Here is a 25,523-nt window from a genome sequence, read left to right as displayed (position 1 = left end):
AATTTGGCTAGTAACTCACAGAATTGGAAGTTCAAACTCGGGTGTCTGTCTGACATTAGTCCTTGTGGCCCTTCTGTCTCTTCCTGCAGAAACTATCATCTTACTACACTGTAAACGCCCCCTTGGGCACCTGCCTAGTCCTGTTCTTCTTTCTGTCTTCAGCCTCTCACACAAAACTTGACATACAGAAGGCTCTTAGTACACTCTTGTGGCCCAGTCCTTTGTGGTAAATGACTGCCCACATCTTAAAGATTGTTGTCCTTTATGAAACTTGAGCAGCTGCATCATTTCTGTCCCTTGCCCCTCGCAGCACACTTTCAGTGATTCTTCGGAGGAATTCCTCAGAGGTCTTCAATTACCCTCAAACAGCCCAGCTGAGATTTTTAGCTGTCATGCCAGTTGTGTCCGGCTACCCATCTGATATCAGAAATCCTGTCCACAGACTTGGATCTGTCTGTAATTATGATTAAGGCTGTCTAACAATGATTCATTTCTTCAGCAATCTTTTTTTTTTTTTTTTTTTTTTGAGATGGAGTCTTGCTCTTTCGCCCAGGCTGGAGTGCAGTGGCACAATCTTGGCTCACTGCAACCTCCATCTCCCGGGTTCAAGCTATTCTCCTGCCTCAGCCTCCTGAGTAGCTGGGACTACAGGTGCCCACCACCACACCTGGCTAATTTTTGTATTTTTAGTAGAGACAGGGTTTCATCATATTGGCCAGGCTGGTCTCAAATTCCTTGTGATCTGCCCGCTTCGGCCTTGCAAAGTGCTGAGATTACAGGCGTGAGCCACCACGCCCAGCCCTTCTTCAGCAATCTTTTGTTAAGCTTCCATTCTGCCATGTTCTGGCGTAGGCATCAAAGATGCATGAATGAAAAATTAGATAATTTTTACTTTCTTATATTTAATTCCATATACAGTCACCTATGCATACCAGAGTGAACATTTCTGATCCTTTGGCTGTGTAGATGGTGAGTTTTTAGTCAGTTACCATCTTTTTGTTTTGTTTTGTTTTGTTTTAAGACAGGGTCTGGCTCTGTCACCCAGGCTGGAATGCAGTAGCAATGATCTTGGCTTACTGCAACCTCTGCATCCTGGGCCCAAGCCATCCTCCCATCTCAGCCTCCTAAGCAGCTGGGAATACAGGCACACTTCACCACGCCCAGCTAATTTTGGTATTTTTTTGTGGAGACAGGGGTTTTGCTATGTTGCCCAGGCTGGTCTCGAACTCCTGGGCTTAAGTGATCCACCCACCTCGGCCTCCCAAAGTGCTGGGATTACAGGCATGAGCCACTGCACCTGGCCAGAGTTACCATGTGTACCCTAACTCTCTACCTTCTGCTGCACAGCTCTCCCCTTGGATTTGTCAGGCTGTAACAGTCCTCACTAGGCATTTTGAGAAGTTATATAATGGCTTTATCATGTTGTATCTGTTTGCTTTTCTTAGGAATCTGCTGTGGGAGGCAGTGCAGAGTGATGGGAGATCATATAGTTGATGAAGTGAATCAGTGGCACTGCTTAGTAGTTATATGACCTTGGGAAATGTACTAAAAATAAAATAAGTTCCCTTTCGCCTCCTGTTTTTATTCCTGCCAAAACACGTTGTTATGGCCAAACGAACTGTTTATATGCATTCTTAAGGCTCGAATTAACAAGTCTCACATCACCCACTTTGTTTAGTGGCTAAGATAATGGACTATGGCATCTGTCTGATTTGAGTCTAAATGCCAACTTTGCCATTTATTTTGTGACCTTGAGAAAAATATTTAACGCATAAAGATTATATGAGGATTCAGTGAGATGACATGCCATGTGTGGCCATTCTGTTAACAGTTATTAGTGCTGTCACTGTTAGTTTATTGGATGTTGCTGACAATACTGAAATCTGTTGACAAGCAGACCCTCCTGCTACAAACATTAGCACTCTCCTGCCCCCAGAGCAGCCTGGAGGGAAATGGCTTACTCTCCTAACTTCTGATTCTCTCCTGCTGTTTTTGCTATTCTATTCCCCACTTTTCATTGGCTTTGGCCCAGACCTTTTTTGCTGCCAGTTACATCACTCATAATCACATTGCTGCTCCCACAAAAAGGTCTCTAGCCAGTTTTAGCTGGCTTTTCCTGACTTTGCAAACACCATTGATTAGAATTAGGTTGAAAATCAAGGCCAGCAGTTTTCTGAGAAAAACATAAAGGGCTTCTTTGAAAAAGTGGGGAGAAGAGCCTTTGTTGTCAGAAAACTTGAGGTGTTTGGGACACATGAAAATTCTTTGGTTTGAAGGCCCTCATCAGTGTCACCTTTGCAAATTGTTCTTATCAAAGTGATTCAGGAGAGGGCCAAGTACTCATTTAGATTAATGGTGCAGGGTTTGTTGGCTTGGCCACCCAAGCAAGGTCTGCACCAGAGGTGATTCATCTCCCCAGCTTACTATTCTAAGGAGAAATACGTTTCTGTGTACACCTGAAAAATTGGCAGCCCATCCTTAGAAGATTTCATTCATAAATTCTTTGCTTTTCGTGTATCTGTTAAGACATAAGTTTTTTTTACTGACTATTCAAAGTAATGCAGCACTGTGGGAACCAAATTCAGTGTGAATCTCTGAATTTGCTATAACAGTAGTAATATTAATGATAGCAGCTTCCAACTATGAACTATCTAGTATGTTCTAAACGTAGTATAAGATGCTTTCATTTCAAAATACCAGTTCCAGCAAATCTTGGGCAAACATTTCACTTAGCCTCAGGCCAGGCATGGTGGCTCATGCTCAATTTGGGAGGCTGAGACAGGTGGATCACTTGAGCCCAGGAGTTCGAGACCAGCCTGGGCAACATGGTGAAACCCCATCTCTACAAAAAAAAAAAAAAAAAGGCAAAAATTAGCTGAGCATGATGGTGTACACCTGTAGTCCCAGCTACTTGGGAGGCTGTGAAGTGGAAGGATTGCTTGAACCTGGGAGGCAGAGGCCGCAGTGAGCCAAGATTGCACCACTGCACTCCAACCTGGGTGACAGAGCCAAGCCCTGTCTCAAGAAAACAATTTTTTAGTCAGCCTCAAAACTTAAGTATAAAGCTTATATGAAGCCACTAAACTACTTTAATTTCTATAGTTTTGAATTATTTGCTTTTTCTAACTAAAAGCATTATAATATAAATAAATATCATAAAACAAATTACAACAGAAAGTATAGGAATTATAGTTGACATATTTATTGTAGTAATCTTGAAAAATCAATTTCAAAAATACAAGCAGCTATGTTCTTCAAAAACCCTGCTCCCTGAATTTATTAACCACAGTGTCACATTCTGTTTAAATAATGGGTTGTAAAAAGAAAGAGAACTACCATTTGTGGAGCACTTAGAATGCACCCTGCACTTCATCTTCAAGATGGCCCTACAAGATAGGATCACGATCTTCATTTCCCACCATACTGGAAGTTCCTAGGAGGCAGGGACCTCATCTTACTCAGCTTTGAATTTTCAATACCTAACATATTGCCTGACATGTACTTAGTGCTCAGTGAATACTTTTCTAATGAGACTGCATTTTATAGTTGAAGCTCAGAGAGGTTAAATCTCATGCTAAGGGTCATGAAGTTTGTAAATAGCTGGACCGGTTTTCCAGGCTTAAAGCCTATACTCTTTCTCCTGTATCATAGGGTTTTTTTCCTCAGATGCCAGATTGTTGTTAGGTCTTTGAAAGTTTCGTGAATAACAGTTCTTTGCAGTGGAACTCCTTACCTTGGCCTTACCTTGATACTCCTTGAATTAGTCAGGGGTCTTAGGGTAGAGAAGGCTGTAAGGAATTCCAGGAAGGGAGGAGGAGGGGTACTAGTCATGAAGATAATGCAAGTATTCTAAGAATTTATATTTGAATCTGAAACTGCCTAAATAATGTATTACATCTTTCAGATGTCTTCAGATGCCCTTATGATTAACACTTACAGCAATTATTAAATTTATAGTCACTTTTTTCTCAATCAGCCAACACCAACAGTATTTTTAATAGCCCACAGAAGTTCATTAAGGTCTGGTGTTTTACTCAAAAGGGTTGGAAATCCAGCTGGCCTCTTTAGATGTTCCACCTCTTAGGTGGATAATATGTGTGTGTCCACCTGCTTGATGGGCTGATCATTTTAAACAGAGGGAGAGTCAGACCTCATCCTTTTGAGTCCATCTGCAGTAAATGCCCATTCAGCATCTTATTGTATGTGCCTTTTATTAAGCTACTTAACTCATACTACTCATTTGTAAAACAGAATAACTGTACCTGTCTTCCATGTTGTGAGAATTAAGTAAGATGATGCATTTAAAACTTTGTAGAACCTGGACCTCAATAAGTGTTCCTTAAACTTAGTAGCTGTTGTCATCTCAGGGAGCTGAGGTAGGGTTACAGCATATGAAACCCTGGAGCCAGACTGCCTAGACTTGAATTTCAACCCTGACACTGAATCTCTAGTGAGGATTTTCCATCTAAATAAAATGGGGATATTAATAAGGCCTAATTCGTAAGTGATTGTAAAGATTAAATGAGTTTATTGATTGTAAATAATTAGAACAGAATGTAGGGCAGAATTAGTGCTCAATAAATGTCAGCTATTATTATTACTACTTCTCTAATGTATAACTATTTCCATTTTAAACTGTGGTTTATTGGAATTCTTTTTTTTTTTTTTTTTTTTTTTTGAGACAGCATTTCCCTTTGTTGCCCAGGCTGGAGTGCAGTGGCACCATCTTGGCTCACTGGGCTCAAGCAATTCTCATGTCACAGCCTCCTGAGTAGCTCAGACTACAGACATGCGCCGCTCACAGCCAGCTAATTTTTTAGTAGAGATGGGGTTTCACCACGTTGGCCTGGCTGGTCTGGAATTCCTGACTTCAAGTGATCCGCCCACCTCAGCTTCCCAAAGTTCTGGGATTACAGACGTGAGCTGCTGCACCTGGCCGTTGGAATTCTTTTGTATTGCTATTTTCATTACTGCTCAGTGTACTTTACAGAGCCCATTTGGGGTACCTCTTCTCTCATAGAAATTTAATTTCTGCCTGTTAGGGATTAACAGCAGCTCTGTCACCTCCATGGCATTTCACTAAAGCAAGAATTGGATGTGTCTCTTCTCCCTTTCCTTTGGATCTTTGGATCTAAAGTCTGTTGTTCTATTGCCCTATCCAGAGCCCTGAAGATAACATTCAGCTGCCAGGGCTTTAAAAGAAGCACTGAAAGCATATACAGGAAACAGGAAGAGACCTGCAAAATGGATTGCTCTCTTCTTTGCAATGTATTCAGTAACCTTGTTTTCTGTGACTGACCTTCAGAGCTGTCCTGGGCTGTCCTCTGATTCCACATCTTTACCCTCATTGTCACTAAAAAGAGAATGAGAATATTTTTCTTCCCTCCAGCAGATTAGAAAACAGCACTGTCAGTTGTAAAAGAGTGAACTTTGGAACCAGTTAAACCCAGGCTCAAACCCCTGAAAAAAACACTGTAGGACCTTGGATAAGTAACTTAAGCCTTTGGAGCCTTGTTTTTCCTCAGATATAAAATGGGCATAATTTACCCATAACTTTTTTTTTTTTTTTTGAGACGGAGTCTCACTCTGTCACCCAGGCTAGAGTGCAGTGGTGCAATCTCAGCTCACTGAAAGCTCCACCTCCCAGGTTCACACCATCCTCCTTTCTCAGCCTCCCAAGTAGCTGGGAATACAGGTGCCCGCCACCACGCCCGGCTAATTTTTTGTATTTTTAGTAGAGTCAGGGTTTCACTATGTTAGCCAGGATGGTCTCGATCTTCTGACATCGTGATCCGCCCACTTCGGCCTCCCAAAGTGCTGGGATTACAGGTGTGAGCCACCGCGTCCTGCCCATTAAAATTTTTTTATTCCTTTCTAGGCTAGGTACTATTGAAGCAGTGATGAATTAGTGGCCCCTGCCCTCCTGGAGCTTGGAATAAACAAAGGATAAGTCCCATAAAAGAAGTGAGCAGCAGGTTGTAATGGAAAACAAAGCAGCTACTTTAGTGTCGTCAGGGAAGGCTTTTCTGATAGTTTAGCATAAAGCTAGGCAAGGAGCAGCCCCACTAGAGGGAAGAGAATGGGCCAAAATCACGAGACTGGACAGTATGTTCGTGGGACCTAAGAGAATTGAATAAGGGTGGAAATGATATCACTTTCCATACCCTCTGTGAAGAGTTCAGAGGTTCAAATAAGACACTCTTTGAAAGCTGTTGATATGTACATATTCTGGATACCAGAATTCACAAACATCACTTCGCTTTTTTAAACAAAAGACCAGATGTTAACTTTCCTGAACAAAATTCAAAATACATCTGCAAGTGGGGCATGGTTGTGTGCACCTGTAGTCCAAGGTACTTGGGAGACTGAGGCCAGTGGGTCACTTGAGGCTAGGAGTTCAAGGCTGCAGTGTGTGATGATTGCACCTGTGAATAGCCACTGCACTCCAGCCTGGACAAAATAGCAGGACCGTGTCTCTAATAAAAGGAGTGCAACCGCAGGTCCAAGGGCACTGGTGTTGAACCTTCTCCACAGCCATGTTCCCTGGCAAAAGAAATGTAGTTGTTCCAGTATAGAAAATGTTATTTGGACATATGACAATAAGCTGCGCTGTTTCCAGAACTAAGGGTCACTGTGGAATATCTTTGTCTTCCACATTGCAAATGCAGAACCTGAAGACAAATGTTTACCAGAGGGCTTCCCAAGTTCAAGTTCTATAAAATATAAGTTTAGAAATATATCTGCTGAAGTCTTACAGGTCGTTCTTCAAAATAATACATGCAGCAGATACGTTTACTCTATTTGAATCCTGGTGGAGGTTCTTCTTTTCACTATTCGAGTCACAAGATTACATATTAGAAGCATCAGTATATAGTTGATTGCAAATGAAAACTCTCATCACTTGCATCTGAATGAACCATTGCAGGTGATTAGAGGGGGCTGCAATTGGCCACATGAATCCAGTGATTCTCATCCGTGACGGTACATTGGAATCACCTGGTTCCACCCTCAGAGATTTCGATTTAACTGATCTAGAGATGAAGCCCAAGTATTGCTAACCGGGTAACTTCAACTTTAGCCAAAGCAGAGACCCTCTGAGTCCTTCCACCATTGTTTGCTACTGTTAAAATATAGAGAGGCTAGAATAGAGGTGTGTTACTCAGAAATCTGAAGCCAGTGATAGTGATATTTGTCAACTTTGTGAACTGGATTGTGGACCTCAGAACGTAAGCCAGTTTGAAGTCAGTTCTTACCACCTCTTTCTTCTAGTTCAGTACCCTTTTAGTAAATGAAACAGTAAAGTCAGAGCAGTGGGCAGGTCTAAGCTTCTTTCAAAGCCAGTCTCAGTGTTTTAAGTGCGCAGTTACTGAGTTCTTTCACCTCTTTTCTGATTCTCCCCTGTGTGCCTGGAGTCCCTCTGTTTGCATGCTCTGTGTCTTCACATTCATCAGGGTTGTGTGCCCTAGACTCCTCTTCTCCTCCTCACGCTGCCTGTTGCCCATGCCCATTCAGTTTACTTCCGTAGAGCTTCCACCTTAGACAGGATCTGATGTTCTATTTGAACCTTAGTGACTTATTGGGAAACTCTCCCAGAGGTGATTGCATTTTAACAAGGAATACTGCTTTAATCTAAAGGGAAAATTATAGTAATAGAATTTTATGTATCAGTTATGTGGACACCATCAGAGGAGATATTCTGGGAATAATTAGTAATTATAAAGATAGTTGTCCAGGTGCAGCGGCTCACACCTGTAATCCCAACAACACTTTGGGAGTCCGAGGCAGGAGGATCACTTGAGTCCAGGAGTTTGAGACCAGCCTGGGCATTGTAGCAAGACCTTGTCTCTACCAAAAAAAAAAAAAAAGGCTGTGTGTGGTGGCACATGCCTGTAATCCCAGCTACTCAGGAGGCTGAGGCAGGAGGATTGAAAGTGGGAGGTCGAGGCAGCAGTGATCCATGATTATGCCATTGCACTTAGCCTGGGTGGGTGACAGAGCAAGACCCTGTCTCAAAATAAAAGTAGGTGACATTTGTTGAACACTCATTACATGCTAGATACTTTACATATGTTTTCTTTTTTAACTTTCATAACACCTTCACAAGGAAGTAGCTGTTAATCTCCTTTTTTAAGAGGAGGAAGCCTGAAAGTCACATTAAGTGCTAGAGCCAGATATGAACCCAAGAAGGTAAAGTCCAGAGCCTCTTCTGCCTCCCATTTGGAAGTGTAGCACCAGACATTTATCAAGCATTGCCTAGTTCATTATCACAGCAGAGATGGCATTGTTTTCCCTCATCGTGGTGAGATAGCATGAGACTCAGAAAAGCCACGATACTTGCTCATGGCAGTATTAATGTGTGCCTGGGCCTAGACTCAAACCCAGATCTGATTGCCTCCAAAATCAGACTTTTCCCTCCACTCTACCATGTACCTTAAAGTATGAATAAATTCCTTTTCCAAATCAACAGAGTATTACATTGCCTCCAAACTGGAAGAAACCTCGGTTCCCAGCATGCGGCTCCATTAAAGTCAGGTGTTTTGTAGCAGTTTCTCATTTGGGCTTCAGCAGACAGCAAGCAATGCACTTTTGATTTTTAAGTCTGGCAAATCCTCTGGAATAGCAAGGGTGTCGTGGTACTGATACTGCCTAGGATTTGAGGACCTGCCAAATAAATCTCTCTGGCTTTCATGTTGAACAGAGATTAGTAGAAACTCCTTCGAGGAACGTGTTCCATAAATGAAGAAGGGAGGACAAAATTGAAGAATTAAAATATAGAAGAGGTTACAGATCAAAACCACAGGACTCACAGCTTGTGAGGATTGAGGTTTTTAAACCTTGCCTTGGAGGTCTGACACAGTGTGTGTTATTTTGCATGCTTCCAGTGTGATTCTAATTCTAGTAGACAAGTGAGTAGAATAAAACCTCATTAATTTAGAGCCCAGAAATTTATAAAGTGTGACCATTTGGTTGCAGTATATGCTGTTGGTTCTTAGCATATACGAAGGTATATGTTAAGGGGTAAAAAGTTTTTTTTTTTACTTTTACTAAGGGGTAAAAAGGCTTTTTTAAAGTCTTGATTTACAAATTTGAGTCTATGAAACCAAGGAACCTGCAGTTTGACATCAGCTGTCATGTTACTTCCTGCCCACATTCCTAATATAAGAAATAATAGATTTCTTAAAAATGTTTTAGGCCAGGTACATTGGCTCTCACCTGTAATCCCAGCACTTTGGGAGTCTGAGGCTTAAGCCCAGGACTTCGAGACCAGCCTGGGCTACATGGCAAAACGCCATCTCTACAGAAAAAAAAAAAAAAAAAAACACAAAACTTAGCCAGGTGTGGTGGTGCACGCCTGTTATACCAGCTCCTTGGGAGGCTGAGGCCGGAGGATCACTGAAGCCCAGGAGGCAGAGGTTGCAATGAGCCGAGATCACACCACCGTACCCACTCTGGGCGACAGAGTAAAGACCCCATCTCAAAAAAAAAAAAAAAAGTTTTACTTTGACCTAATGTTCTGTTGTTAATAGCTGTGACCTTAAGGCAGAGTTAACCTTTTGGTGCCTTATTTTCCTCATCTCTCAAATAGTAATAATAGTGGTACTTAGTTGTAGGGTGGTTATGAGAATTAAGTGAGCAAGTATATGTAAAACACATGGCATGGAGCCCGGCATGAGTAAATGCTGTGTTCTCATCAACATGATGATGCCCTTGCTTTAAAGACTGCCCTTTCTGTGTGAGGCTGATAAAAGCCTCAAACACATTTTGTCTCAGCCATTCACAAGGTCATGAGTTCAAGAACAGCCTGACTAACGTGGTGAAACCCCATCTCTACTAAAAATACAAAAAAGTAGCCGGGTGTGGTGACACGTGCGTGTAATCCCAGCTACTTGAGAGGCTGAGGCAGGAGAATCACTTGAACCCAGGAGGTGGACGTTGCAGTGAGCCAAGATCACGCCACTGCACTCCAGCCTGGGCAACAGGGCAACAGAGTGAGACTCCGTAAAAAAAAAAAAAAAAAAAACACACACACACACACAACTCAGATGTTTTACTATCAAATTAATGCATTTTATACAAATATTCCAAAGGTTTTTGTTTTATGTACCGTTGTTGGAAAACATGACATAAAGTGGCCACTGTAGTTAAATAGGAAATGTGAATTTAAAAATTCTTCCTGTACTGGCCCAAACTCTATATACTATCAAATAGTAGGTACTCAGTATGTATTTGCAGAAGTGTCTGCGTGGATGACTAGCACATTCATTGGATATAGTAACATCAGCCCTGCGTCTTAGCAGGAGCCCCAGTAAGCTCTTTTTTTCTATTTGCATTGTAGCATTGATTGTTTAATGTTGATTTGAGTGGAACATCCTCTCAAAAGTAAGGTAACAGATTCCTGGCTGCAAGAAAAGACATTTTCTTGGAGATCTCCGTTTTCAAATATTTCTTTTTTTTTTTTTTTTTTTTGAGACGGAGTCTCACGCTGTTGCCCAGGCTGGAGTGCAGTGGCGCGATCTCGGCTCACTGCAAGCTCCGCCTCCCGGGTTCCCGCCATTCTCCTGCCTCAGCCTCCTGAGTAGCTGGGACTACAGGCGCCCGCCACCGCGCCCAGCTAATTTTTTTTTTTTTGTATTTTTTTAGTAGAGACGGGGTTTCACTGTGGTCTCGGTCTCCTGACCTTGTGATCCGCCCGCCTCGGCCTCCCAAAGTGCTGGGATTACAGGCTTGAGCCACCGCGCCCGGCCTTTCAAATATTTCTTTATCACATATACATGCCAACTGGAAATGAGTCCTTTTATTAAAATGGTTGGGAGATACAGTGATAAATGTTTGACAAAAAAATTAATAAAATGATTGGGAGGGTTAAGGGAATTCAGTCATCCACTCTAGAATGAATTACTTCCGTTAGATAATCGCTACTTATCTTCTTCGCTGTCTGAAGGATCATGCAAGGGATGTGAGAGCTTTAGTTTTGGCCACAGAGTAGTAAGTTTGGGGTTTGGAACGTGCATCTGGAGGGAAAATGAGGGAACTGGCCATTTAAGGGCAGTAAGAACCAGAAAAGGCAAAACAGTAAAGCCATATTTTGACTGACTTTGTAAGTTTTCCAAGGGCTTGTCTTGACAGAAACAGTGTGATAAGTGAGAAGAGATTTGTTCAGAATTCAGCTTTGGCATTTATTTTTTGTGAAACATAGGTTAGTTTACTTCACCTTCCTGATCCTTGGTTACCTCATTTATGAAATGGGTTTGGGAACAGTACCTAACTCACAGAGTCATTGCAAAAATTAAATAATAGAATTCATATAATGTACCTAGCAGTTTAGGTGCTCAGTTTTTTAAAAAACTGTTACCTTTTTATCTGTCTGGAAGGTCAAAAGCCAATAGTCTTGATTGCTAAAATTCTGGAGATAAGATCTCTCTGCAGTGGTAAGTGTTCAGCAGGTACCTTAATTTCTTGCCAGGGGGTTGTTGAGGTTATTGATCGTATGCCAAAAATGTATGTCCCTGTAGGGCACAGTAGGTGTCTAAATATTTATTGAATGAAAACTTTGAAATGACCGTAATGGTCTGAGCAGCTCTGCTTTCAGGCACTAGCATAGGAAGTGAAGAGAGCTTTGTCATTTTTACCTCTCTCCACTCGTCAGCCTCATCCTGGATGGGTCAGGCCTATTTTCCAAGTACTTAATTATGTTCACTTCTTGTTTGTAAAGCAGAGCAATTCAGTAAGATGATGGGAGGAAATAATTTCATTTCTGGGTACTAATTCCAGTAGCAGCTGTTTTCTGCTAACTGAGAAATATGCCTGTGCTAACAACTTTACACTTCCAGCAACAACACTGGAACCATGATGCACACTAAGCTGTCTAAAGACAAATTTGCGGTGTTTATTTTCTTTTAGGAAACACAGAAACATTAATTGGAATTAATGTATTCTGTTTCTGCATGCATTTCTACTTACACGTTTGATGATTTTCCTAGCTGAACATCTACTTTTTATTATGTCAGAGGGATATCTTCATCACTTCTCTCCATGAAATGTACCCAGAGCTTTCCTGATTGAAACATTTTCAAAAATCAGAAACTTGAATAGGTTTTCCTTTTGTCTGAGGGTGTGTGGGGGAGGGGGTGTAAAATGAAGACATCTGTGTATATTGTTAATTGGGAAAAACAGTTTACAAAACAGTATATACAAGTTGAACCAACATATGTCAAAAAAAAAAAAAAAGACACACACATCTTGGTAAAATTAAGGTATTAACAGTGATTATTGCTGCATGTAAAAGTGAGATTAACAACTAATGTTTGGTTTCTTCTTTGTACTATCTCTGTCTCATTTTCTTCTATGAATGTGTTTTATTTTAATGAGAAGTAAAACCTATAAAAGGACAAGCCTCAGAGTTTGAAGGAACAGAGTTGTAGAATCGTCAGTTTTGAAACGTGTCATAACAATATTTACAGAAGCTCATGTAGCTTTTGACAGAGATGCTGCTCAAGAGACCCTTCAGGAACAACGTGTTCCTCCCTCCACTCACCATTCAAGTTCCTGGACTGAGTAATTCACATACTAGGTAAAGGTTACTTGTGGAATGATGCATTAAAAGCCTCCTTTTCTAGCTGTCTTAAGCCTCTGGCCACCAGCACCACTACTGTACATAGCTCTAAATCAGGCCCTCCTCATTTCATTGCTTATCTTCCTTACTCTCTCAGCCTCTCTCTGCCTCCTCTACCTCTCCCACCACCATCCCCATGAAATGCAGATCTAACTGGTCACTCCATTTTCTCTAGTAGATTGCCAGAGTCGTGGATGGGAATGTGAGTTTTTTAGTGTCACATGCAGAATCTCCCTTCCTGTGTGCTCAGTGTCACCTCCTGCAGCTTATCCCCTCCTATGCCCCAGACCTTTGGACCTGCTCCTCACGCTTCCCAGCTTGTCCGTGTTCCCTCCTCCAAGTCCTCTCTGAAGGTTAAGGCTGCCTGTGTGGAACCTTGCCTGCCTCTTTGGTGCACACCCTTGAGCTCAGGTCCCTGGGCTCCCTGGGCCCCATACGCAGTCAGGTCTGTTTCCACAGATTTTTAATGTCATGGACCGTGTGTTTTTCAGATGTGTTTGGAATGTGGTAGAGGCTTAATAAATATATGATGAATGAGTAAGTAGGAATTTCAAAGTGGTTTCTAAAATTTCTCTTTTTCCCAATTATGAAAGTAAGTACTTAGAGGAGAATCATATAACCCAAGAAGATATTAAAATAGAAATTAATCTTTGGAGCTTTTGCTTCATTGACGTCTAACCCTTACTGTAATCAGGAGGAAATGTTCTTGTATGCTGGGCATCCAGCTGTTACTCCCCAAGCTATATCAGATTACTTTCTTTCCAGGCTGGACTGCAGAGTGAACGCAGAAGAGAAGTAGTGGGGGCTCTGACCCATCCAAACCATTTCCTCACCGGGAGAGCTTAGGAATGTTACTTAACCTCTCTGTGCCTTCATTTCTTCACTTAGTAAAAGAAACTAAAGACTTCCCTCTTTAGGGTAGGTAGTACATGAGATAGCATATGACATAAAATGCCTGGAATGTAGTCATTAATTTAGTAAGTATTTATTGAGGGCTGGGCACAGTGGTACATGGCTATAATCCCAGCACTTTGAGAGGCCGAGGCAGGAGGATCACTTGAGGCCAGGAGTTTAAGACCAGCCTGGGCAACAAAGCAAGACCCCGTCTCTACAAAAATTTTAAAAATTAGTCAGGCATGGTGAGGCATGCCTGTAGTCCCAGCTACTTGGAAGGCTGAGGCAGGAGGATGCCTTGAGCCCAAGAGTTCAAGGCTGCAGTGAGCCATGATTGCACCACTGCATTCCAGCCTGGGCAACAGAGTGAGATCCTGTCTCTAAAAAATACGTATTTTTTAAATTAGCCTCATGTGGTGGCGTGCACATATAGTACCATGCACATATAGTACCGGTTACTAGGAAGGCCAAGGTAGGTCAATAAGTTGAACCTGGGAGGTCAAGGCTGCCATGAGCCGTGATATTGCTAGTACCTGATGTGTGCCAAACACATTTTAATGAGAAAAATGTGTGTGTCCTCAGTGAGAAGGAAGACAGGAAGCAAATAAGGAGTGATAAGAGCCAGAAAGAAAATACAGCAGAGTGTATAAGAATGGAACATCATAGGGAGGTGGTCAGGCCAGGTACCGCCCGCTCTAAGGAGGTGCTGATTGATGAGAGTCCTAGAGGGCCTGCAGGAGAGTGTGAGCAGCAGGAGGGACCAGTGCCCCTCCTCAGCCAAAGAACAACTCAGAGTGACAGGAGCTGAGTGCGAGAAGGGGCGTGCAGTTGGTGCCTGGAGGTCATGGCGCTGATGTGTGTTTATTCTGAGCAGAATGGGAATCAACAGCAAGGACTCAGTAGAAACATAGACATTTGCAGAGTCTCTCTTCTGTTTTGTTTTCTTTTTTCTCTCCTGTACTTAAACAATATGAAAGCATTTCCTAAACTGTTCCACTGTGGTGTAGCCCAGAGTAAATCATTCAGTTTCACTTTTAGTCTGCTGAAATCCCAAGAAAGATTATACCATCTTTAATCAATATACCTATAAATTAGTACTGAATGTCAAGAAGATGCTTTGAAATTTTGGAAAGTTATACAAACATCTGAAGTTACAATTATTACTGTAGTGATTTCTGTGCTTCAAATGCCTTGGTTTTTGGACTTCTGTGGAACATACCACTCCCCTCTGGTATTCATGGACTCAGTCAGCACTGGGTATGTCAGCTGCTTAGATAGTCAAAACTTATGCATACTTGGCTCCTCAAAGTCACATTTGGGATGATGGCCATTTGTCAAGTGCCTCACTGGCAGCTTAGTTTGGAGAAGAACACTATGGGTAGGCAAGATGTGCCTATGTCAAATGTGGTTCATGTTAACATAGCAAAAGTCGGTCTAGTAGATTTGACACACTTCTAAGAGAATAAACATCATACGTCATCACCATTGAAGTTGTGGGTCAATCATGGAATGACTTAAACGGTATAAATTACTTATCAGCAAAATACTTTGAAATAGTCCTTGCTTAGAAATGAGAGGTGAGGAGGGTGGGATGAGGGAAAGGAGCAGAAAAGGTAACTATTGAGTACTTGGCCTAATACCTGGGTGATAAAATAATATGTACAACAAACCCCTATGTTTACCTACATAATAAACATTCACATATACTCCCAAACCTAAAAGTTTTTTTTTTTTTTTTTTTTAAAGAAAGAAATGAGAGTGAGACCTGAGGCCAGCATGGTGCCTCACGCCTGTAATCCCAGCTGAGGCACACAGATCGCTTGAGCTCAGGAGTTTAAGAGCAGCCTAGGCAACATGGAGAGAAACTGTCTCCACAAAAAATACCAAAAAAAAAAAAAAAAGGTGTGATGGTGTGCATCCATAGTCCGAGCTACTTGGGAGGCTGAGGTGGGAGGATCACTTGAGGCTAGGAGGTTGAGACTGCAGTGATCAATGATCACCCCACTGCACTCTAGCCTGGGCGACAAAGCGAGACCCTATCTCAATAAAAACAAAAAGGAGAAAGAAAAAGAAAGAAATGAGAGGTAAATGGTGCTGTTTAACTTGCCTGAATGCAGTTAATACTCAGCTGAGTGTATGGTTTTTTGTTTTTTGTTTTTTGTTGTTAAGATTTATATCTACTCTTGGTTGTATCTGTTGGTAAGATTGTTCAGAAACACCGCAGAAACCTAGATTTTGGGAGAATTAAAAAATAAAGTTAACCTTCTGTCACGTTCAAATGTGAATAGTGTCTAAAAAGTACTAATTTTTTTTTTTTTTTTTGAGACGGAGTCTTGCTCTGTCGCCCTGTTGCCCAGGCTGGAGTGCAATGGCGTGACTTTGGCTTACTACACCTCCACCTTTCAGGCTCAAGTGATCCTCCTGCCTCAGCCTCCTGAGTAGCTGGGATTACAGGCATGCACCGTCATGCTTAGCTAAGTTTTGTATTTTTAGTAGAGACGGGGTTTCGCCACGTTATCCAGGCTGGTCTGAAACCCCAGGCCTCAAGTGATCCGCCTGCCTCAGCCTCCCAAAGTGCTAGGAGTACAGGCACAAGCCACCACGCCTGGTCAGCTTAAAAATTATTACATTTTTCAAAGGCAGTCCTTCCCTACTTACAAAACCTGAAACCTCTTACTATGCATAATCAACTTAAGCTTGGGAAGTTCTTCCTTATGTCTGGCCCAAATCATCTTCTACAATTGGAGTGCATTTCTTTTCATCTGAGCTAATGGAAAACAGCTGCCCAACCTTCCCAGTAACAACCTGCATATACTTGAAGATGGTCATTAAGTCACCCCCTAGCTTTCCCTCCTCTGTACTAAATAACACCTCTAACTCACTTTCAGAGTTTCCATTTTCCACCCTTTTAATCATCTCTTCATCTCCCCAAGCTTTTCTGCATCCTTCTTTAAATGTGGTTTCCAAATTGGAACATAATAACATAGCAAGAGTTGTCCTTACCATTAACTGGGTCGCTGCCTTTTCAGGTGGTCATATGCTGTTGTCATTTATATGAGAAAGTCAGTAATTTTATCAACATCCAAAAAGATGAGATGTAGAACTAACAGTTGTTTTTACAGTGAGCTAAGCCTGCTTTGTGGCTGCAGATTCTGATTTTGGAGTCTGAGGCCTTTAGCAACCCAAACTTCAGCTGTTTTGGTTTTTTTTTGAGATGGAGTTTTGCTCTTGTTGCCCAGGCTGGAGTGCAGTGCTGCTGTCTTGCTCACTGTAACCTCCACCTCCCAAGTTCAAGCGATTCTCCTGCCTCAGCCTCCCGAGTAGCTGGGATTACAGGTGCCCGCCACCACACTGGGCTAATTTTATATTTTTAGTAGAGACAGTGTTTCTCCATGTTGGTCAGGCTGGTCTCAAACTCCCGACCTCAGGTGATCTGCCCACCTCAGCCTTTCAAAGTGCTGGGATTACAGGCCTGAGCCACCTCATCCGGCTCTTCAGCTATTTTCTAAGAAAAATTTGCAGGCCCACAAGCTCCTGCCTCCCCTTCTAGGTTTGGTGACAAGTTCTGGAGTATAGGAATCTTCCCAAGCAGTGTTTCCTCTTAGGCAAAATTCTCTTGTACTTGACTTCTGGTTCCATTTCTAAATCAAAGGTACATGCACTGAACACGGAATCCCCTGGGGTCTCTTACTTCCTCCCCCAAAGCAGTTTGCTTTGGAACAGATAGATACGTGACAAAGGGCATTGTTTTCTGTGTGTAATCTCATTGAAATCATAGAGGGAGAAAGATCTTGAAAAATGGTCCAGCGAACACAGGAAGATAAATAGAAATTGTTTAATGCCTATTATTTAAGAGAGGTAGCAGTGTGTCATTGAAGTTGTCTTGTTTGTATGCCATCTCTGTTGTTTCAGGCTTACCGATGTGACTTGTCTCTAACTCCCTCCCCCTCTCTTTTCCCTAAAAATTTTAATTCCTCAGCTGGAGATGCTCCTGGTACTAGGATTTTCAGAACCACAGCTCTCAATTGAAACAGAGACATAGATCCAACTAAAGAGTTTCATTGCTTATTTCTCCAGGCTTCTTGTGTTCGAGCACAGCCCAGCCCAGGCACTCAAACATTTCATTCCTTGGTCAGCTTCTGCAGGAAGGAGGGATCCTAGTATCAGCCATTGTCCAGCATGTGACCTTGGACATGGGCAGGCAGGAGAGTGTTTTGACCAGTGTGAATATGTGGTGAGATTCCTAAGTTAGCGTGACTATCTAGATACTGTAGGGTCTGTTTTATATGTGTGACCAAGAGATTTGCTGATAAGTTATATGAAATCCTTATCAAATTTTCTCTCTCTCTAGATATTGGGGTTCATTAAGCATTGCCTCACAGGTAGTAATTGTCATTGTACTTCTGAGAGAAGTAATGTAAATTTTGCATCACAACCAAAATTTGTTGAATCCATGGATACCTGGGAGATCAATTTGGGGATGATTGATTACTGGGGTCGTTTTGAATGAATAAATGAAATATAGCTTAGCTACGTTTCACAGTAAGATACAGCATTAAAAGTGCCAACTGTTGGTGCTTAGGTATGTGTAGGTTCCAGAAAGGTGCATTTCCATGGACCATGCCCACTGTTCATTGGAAGTGAGGTGGATTATTTTTTATTCTCTTCTGAAAAATCACCAGGATATTTATGCACAGTTTAAAGACATTTAGTAGGACACCTAATTATTTTCCATCTTTAATGAGATTCAGAATTCAAGTGGGATAAATAAAACTGTACTAAACTTACCAGCTTATATTTGAGGGCAGAAACCTACAGATCTGTTGTCTTCTTGCAGCAAACTTGGAACAATGCTCAGATGTCTGTTTCTTCATTGCTGAAAATGTATTTTTGTATCACTGAGCAGGCCTTGTGAACTGCATACCTGCCCTGCAGGGCACTGAACCTGCAGACAAGAGAGTGGAGCTGTATATAACTTCTCTATTTTCTCTTTTTTTCCAGTCTAACAGGCAACCAGCTAAGTTGAACCTTCTCACCTGCCAAGTAAAACCTAATGCCGAAGACAAAAAATCTTTTGACCTGATATCACGTGAGTCCTTTTTCTCTCTCTGAGTTGGTTATCGTGGCTTCTGACACCTACACATTTCCATTCTCCAGGTCAGCAGCTTTCCAAGCGGGACTCCTCAGAGTTGGCATTGGAACAGTTTCTTGTTATTCCTGCATGCGCTGCTCTAGAAAGATGCCCCAGGTCTCTTAATTTCCACTGAGCCTACTTGGCAGTTGACAAGGCATAGCAGTGTCAGATCTGACCAGCAATAGAATAGAATCTAGGATTTGTACATTGAACTAGACCAATGCTGGACTGTGAGTACACAGCTTTATCCTCTTGGACAGATGTTTCTAAGTGTATTCCCATTTTCTGTCTTAGATCTACTGAGTTATAGTTGTTGGTATAAGGCCCAGACGTAGTTTAAAAAAAAAAAAAAGCTTCTAGGTGATTGAGGTGATTGTAATGTGTACCTGTGGTTAAGAAGCACAGATGTAGACTTGGGAATGCAGATGTGCCTTATATCTGTACAACACATTTGCCCAGAGTTATATCCCTGCAAAATCTAACTCTTAAAGGAAAAATCATTTCCTTGCTTCCAAGCAGAACTGCCTTCAACCTCCATGAATTGATGGCACTGCACCCTGTCACCCTTCTACTTCATGGTTCAGAGTTTGCTCTTCTCCTGTGATGAGAGAGTGTAATGAGCGACCCACGCCACAGCCGGTTATAGCCTGTGCCCTCACAGTGTGTAAAGAGTTGGGGGGAGATGTTCCTCTAGGCCAGCTACCTGTGCTTGTACTGGTTCCCATGGGTATGCTTACCGACCCACACTGTAGCTGAGAGGACACCTCTTTGTAAAGAGAGGATGACAGTGCCAATGAAGTGACTCTCATGAATATCCTGAAATCCTGCAACACTAATCTTAAGTATCCTTCCTTCTCTGTCACAGCCCAGCAAGGCAGACCCACAGCCAAAGTGGATGACCTATATATAGAAGCACAGAAATATTTTCCTGCCCTTTGAAACCCTTCTGATGCAGTTGTGTGAACAGTCCTGACCCAAAAGATAAAATCAGTCATGAGGCTCTTTAGGTGTAGTCAAAGCTGCCTTCTGCAGCATCTATCTGTATGAAGTTTAGATTCCCTGTGATTTTCATTACCAAGAGATTTCTTGAGTTATTGATGAGAAACAAATATGAAAATTTTGAATTATTTTATGACTTCAAAAAGCCAAGAATCCCTAGTTATGAGAATCTATAGGTTATTAATAATAGTTGTCAGTTATAGAGCATCTATTACATGCCAGGTACCTTATATACATTATTGCTAATCCTCACGAAAGCCCTATCAGTTTTCCATTTTAGAGAAGAAAAAACTGAGACTCCAAGAGGTTCAGTGACCTAAAGAAGATCACACAGCAATAAAGCAGAGATTCAGCCAAAGCTCTCAGGCACTGCCACCCATGGCATGTTCTTTTTTGTTTTGTTTTGTTTTGGGGTTTTGTTTTTGTTTTTGTTTTTGTTTTTTTGAGACAAGGCCTCACTGTGTCACCCAGGCTGGAGTGCAGTGGTTCAGTCACAGCTCACTGCAGCCTCACCTCCTGGTCTCAAGTGATCCTTCTGCTTCAGCCTCCCAGGTAGCTGGGACTACAGGTGCATGCCACCGCATCTGGCTAATTTTTAATTTTTTTGTAGAGGCAGGATCTGTATGTTGCTGAGGCTGGTCTCAAACTCCTAGGCTTAAGCAGTCCTCCTGCCTTGACCTCCCAAAGTGTTAGGATGACAGTCATGAGCTGTAATATTAAGCATGGCGTGTTCTTTGACATACACACTGTCTCTCTCTCCAGGGGAGATAAAGGGTGTGATTGCCTAGCCTAGTCACACAGGAGGTGCTCAGGATGTGTTAGTTTGACCTGAATATATTGAGAAAGAGCTTCCCTCATGTACACCCTGCCCAGAGTATCCAAGTTAGGCCACTCCTTCCCTTACATGGATAGCAGAGATTGAGCCTTTCTTCCTGCAACCTGATTCAACCAGAGAGCAGCCCCAACATCTGGGGCATAGTATTCCTAGTGTCGGGGATATTGGGGCTACCCCGTGGTTAAGTCTCAGAACACATGGGGAACAGTAAATGAATCATTTCTGAAAAGGAGGATTTAAAAAAAAAAAAAAAAGAACAGTAATAGTTGAGTTGAAAATGAAACAGAAAGTACTGAATTAGCTGTCACTCTCCAGTTTGTCATAGAAATCCATTTGGATCAAATAGAACCTTCCCCTCTCCTCACTGTTTATTCAAAAGCAGTGTCAGATGTTTGCATGGTATTTGTGGTTATTTCATTGTATTCTTGTTGCACTTAAGAAAAATAATCTTGACAGAATGAATCATGTAGCTGTTTTATTGCTGTGTGACCTTGTGTAAGTCACTGAACCTCTTGGAGCCTCAGTTTGTCTGTAAAATGAGAAACAGATAGGGCTTTTGTGAAGATTAGCAATAATATACACAAGGCACCTGGTACATAATGGTGTAAAACTAAAATAATATTAAAGTTCTACTTTTACTGGGTTGGTTTTCTTTCCAGGAACTTAAATCTGTGTTATACTTGAAAGTACCCTGCTTTCTAAGGTTTCACTTATTTTTCTTTTTTTTTGTTTTAGATAATAGAACATATCACTTTCAGGCGGAAGATGAGCAGGATTATGTAGCGTAAGTAGTTTTGAAATAAAGATGCAATGCCTTGGATTGAAAAAGCACCTCTCTCTTTATAATATACATTAACATTTTCTTTTCATTTGTAAGAACCTTGCCTGGTGGCTCCATGCTTCTTTCTTGCCTGTGGGCCATGTTGCTTTTCTCTGTCTGTGGTTCTCCCTCTTGTCTACTCAATAAGTTCTGGTACCTCCTGCAAGATTCTGCTCAAGCCTCACCCTCTCTGGGGTTATAGCTCCCTACTGTCTGCCCGTGGTCTCTTCATACCCTTCTGTGATCCTGTGGTGCATGTCTGCAGCCGTCTAGAGACCAAGGGCTTTTTGAGGACAAGGACCGTGCCTTATGCGTCTTTTAATCACATCCCCTGCCCTCAGGAAGGGCCTTTGCTCAGTTTTTGGTGGCCAAACATATCAGCCAGCCTACCTGGACACTTGACCATTACTGTAGGAGGAGCAGGAGAGCCGGGCCCTGAAGTAAGGAACACTGGCCTGTGCCTTTCACTGGGGTGAACAGAGTCAATAAAAAGGAACTTGATACAGTGGGAAGGACCAGGTTGGTATCACATACTCCTGGGTTGGAGTTTTGCACTTACCTGACCAGGTATGCAACCTTAGATAGTCCCTAGCCCCTTTTTTAAAACACTAGCCCTGGTCCTGAGCCGTCTTTATTCCCTCGTCTTTCCTGTAGCCTGCCTAGACTGAAAAAGGCAGTGTGTGACTATTACAAATCTCAGCTGCTTGGGAGAGGGATGTTTTTGTTAAAGTGGGCAAGAGAAATGATAAAGGATCAGAAAGAGAAGAGAATATGGGTAGAAAAGATACGGAGGTGGGAGGAACAGGGTGGGGAAAGAAAACTGAGAGAGAAGGTAGAAAGACAAAGGAAAATGAGAAAGGTCTAATTAGCCATTCATTATTTGAATATTTAATGAATGCCAGCTGTATGCCAAGACTATGCAAAGCCTTGAGAATACAACATTAAATTAGACGGAGCCCCTGGCCTGAAGGAACTGCATCTCTACTGCAGGAGGCTGTCATAGGTGCGACATAGTGCAGGTGCTAAGAGTAAGGGCAGAGGAGGCCATGTGCTGGAGGAATAGACTCGGGACACACACCCTCCTGGCTTCCTGGGGTTGTTGCTCAGAGATGACTTCCAAGAGGAAGGTAAGCCTGAACTGGCTCATGAACGTAGAAGAGGGTTGTAAATACTGTATGCTCCAGGCAGGAGGCTCTGATGGCACAGAAACAGGATGGAATTGGAAGGAAGTGATTGATGACTTGGTGTTATGGGTATAGAGTTGGTGGACTGAAAGGTGACTAGAAGTCAATGAGAAAGGAAGAAGTCAGAGGCCTGGCCCTCCACCCACAGATTCAGAGAGAGGTACTATTTATAATAAAAATGGGTAATAGTTATTGAGATGTTATGTGCTAAATGCACTTCATGTCTTATTAATCCTCACAACCCCAGAAAGTAGGGACTTTTGTCCCTAGTTTGCAGATGAGGAAACAGAGGCATAATGTGCACATGGTAACAGTCCGGTAAGCTAGGATTTGAACCCAGACAGAATTCCACAGTCACCTTGGAATATTGTTTCTCCTTATCTGATTTCATTCTCTCCTCCTCATTTCCCTTTCTCAAAACCCTAAGTGGAACACAGGTGAGTAATTTGGGTGAGGCAGGGAACACAACCACTTTGTTTTCCCTTATGACTGAAACTCAGGCCTTCAATATTTTATTTACTCTTAGGACTTAACAGGTAATTCAGTCCCAGTTTTGTTAGAGATTCGTTTCCTGCCCATGAGACTTAACATTTTTCAGTAAAAGGATTACGTGGCCCATCCTGAAGTTGTACATTTTGCACTTTGCAGTTTTGTTTTGGAGACAAGGTTTCACTCTGTCCCACATGCTGGAGTGCAGTGGCATGATTATAGCTCAGCTGCAGCCTCAGTCTCCCAGGCTCAGGTGATCCTCCTGTTTCAGCCTTCGAAGTAGCTAGTGCTACAAGCATACATCACCACTCCCAGCTAATGTTTGCTTTTTGTTTTTTTTTTTTTTTTTGGTAGCCATGAGGTCTTGCTGCTGTTACCCAGGCTGGCCTCAAACTCCTGAGCTCAAGCCATCCTCCCACCTCGGTCCCACAAAGTGCTGGGATTACAGGCGTGAGCTACAGTGCCCGGCCTGCTTTCTCTTTGGTTGCTGGTGGTGAGAGGGGAACTTTGTTTTGGTGCTGTAGGAGGTAATGGCAATCCACAAAGAAAGCACATGCCCCCGAGGGAAGCCTTAGTTCTTCACTTACCTCCAGGTTACATAGAGGCAGTTTTGCTGCGTCACTGAGTTTATTTTTCATATGAAAGTGTTCGATGAAATTGAATGAAAAAATTTATTCTCACTGAGGAAAGTTCACAAAGAGCAGATGCATGTTAGACTCATTTGGCTTCTTGTCCAGGCCTGCTGGCTACTGGCTTTTTTTTTTTTTCTTGGCTGGAGTCTCGCTCTGTCGCCCAGGCTGGAGTGCAGTGGCGCGATCTCGACTCACTGCAACCTGTGTCTCCCAGGTTCAAGCAATTCTGCTGCCTCAGCCTCGCGGGTACCTGGGACTACAGGGGCCCGCCACCACGCCTGGCTAATTTTTTTGTATTTTTTAGTAGAGATGAGGTTTCACCATGTTAGCCAGGATGGTCTCGATCTCCTGACCTCATGATTTGCCCGCCTCAGCCTCCCAAAGTGCTGGGATTACAGGTGTGAGCGTGGCTTTTTTTAAACGAGATCTCTCTCTGTTGCCCAGGCTGGACTTGAACTCCTAGGCTGGAGTGATCTTCCCGCTTCAGCCTCCCCAGTAGCTGGGACTACATACATGCACTACGGTGGTTAGTGATTTTTTAACCTTAGGCAGATCATCTGGCTTCAGGCTTCTCATCAGTAAGATGCTATTATGTACCTCGATTGCAGAATTTTGAGAGGATAAGATATGTAAAGCCCTTAGGACAGTGCCAAGTTATTTTTTATCTTATAAAACTCAAAACTACTTTTAAAGTATTAAAATACAGTTATTCATTCTTTATGCTTTTGAGTATGCTTACTTGAAAATAATTTAAAAGTTAAAAAATGTTGTCACAAATTATCACTGTGATTCTTGGTCCTTTTGAAATTTAGCCATTTCTTTCCACCAAATTTGAATTATTTTCTCTAGAAAATTATCCTTTAAATATACTTTTTCTGATTATCATGACAAACTTCTTTATTTATTTGTCATGAGCTCCTGAGTAAAGAGGCAAATGGAAGGAACTCTGAAAAAGTGAATCAACAGAAGTGTTTTCTTATTCCCATCTGGTCTGACACAATCCAGGCTAGGACCTTAGGCAAGTCATATAACTTCAGTTTCCTCATCTATAAAGTATTATAAACCCTAACTTAGAGGCATGTTGGAAGACTCTACAGGTTGTGTATCCCTTATTTGAAATGCTTGGGACCACAACTGTTTTGGATTTCAAATTTGGGCTGTTCAATTTATATGTTAAAAATTGTAAGTATTTGGTACATAGTAGATACTGGCCAATGTTAGCCAAATGCTATAATGCCTGAGGAAAGCATAATAGAGGCTTTGCAGTCATGTGAAAAATCCAGTAACAGTGCCGCTGATAAAATGCAGTGGTCAGTCCTGTTGAACCCAGGTTCTTGATTTGTTTTTAACAAAACAATTTCTAGTTTCTAACATCAAACTAACTGATATAAAAATACTGTTTTAATATTCTGAAAGGTATAAAATCCCCCCATTCCTTCTGCATGTGAATTCCTAGACCGTTGGTTTTGAAATGTTCAGTTTTCTGCATCACAGTGGAAGTTAAGCTGTGATATGTGTATTTCTCCCAACATAGTGAAAGTGAGCGCCACCTAGAGTCAAAGGTGTGACTTGCATTGTTCAAATACTCCAAAAACATAATTTGGTTTTTAATTATTATGCTCTCACTATTGCTTATTCAAAGTCTTTTGTATAGTGCTTTGTTTCATATCCATTTCATTCAGCGATATACAAAAAAATGAGAGACTCAGTTCTGAACCTCTGTATTGTCTGTTGAGAATAAACATTAGCTGTCTATGTAGTAACTTAAAAAATTAACAGTGGTTTGGAAATGTTTTTTATTTTCTTCTTAAGAAATAAATTTGGCTTTTTTCTCATTCATGAAAGTAATACAAGCTCATTATAGTTTTGAAAAATTAGAGAAAGGCACAAAGTCGAGCAATTACTCTATCAGTTGTTTTCTAT

General features: G+C 41.9%; 1 protein-coding gene across 4 annotated transcripts in view; it reads left to right on the top strand.

Annotated features, from left to right (window-relative positions):
- Window positions 1-25,523, top strand: part of ASAP1 (ArfGAP with SH3 domain, ankyrin repeat and PH domain 1) — a 395,945-nt gene that overhangs the window by 287,237 nt on the left and 83,185 nt on the right. For all 4 annotated transcript variants that reach the window (XM_077944032.1, XM_077944031.1, XM_015145993.3 and 1 more), the window contains 2 exons: window positions 18,509-18,596; window positions 21,211-21,259. In XM_077944032.1, the coding sequence (XP_077800158.1) occupies window positions 18,509-18,596; window positions 21,211-21,259 (137 nt within the window). The remainder of the gene's footprint in view (window positions 1-18,508; window positions 18,597-21,210; window positions 21,260-25,523) is intronic.

This window comes from Macaca mulatta, chromosome 8 (assembly GCF_049350105.2).
Source record: "Macaca mulatta isolate MMU2019108-1 chromosome 8, T2T-MMU8v2.0, whole genome shotgun sequence".
NCBI classification, from domain to species: domain Eukaryota; kingdom Metazoa; phylum Chordata; class Mammalia; order Primates; family Cercopithecidae; genus Macaca; species Macaca mulatta.
This window is presented reverse-complemented; position numbering and strand designations above follow the sequence as displayed.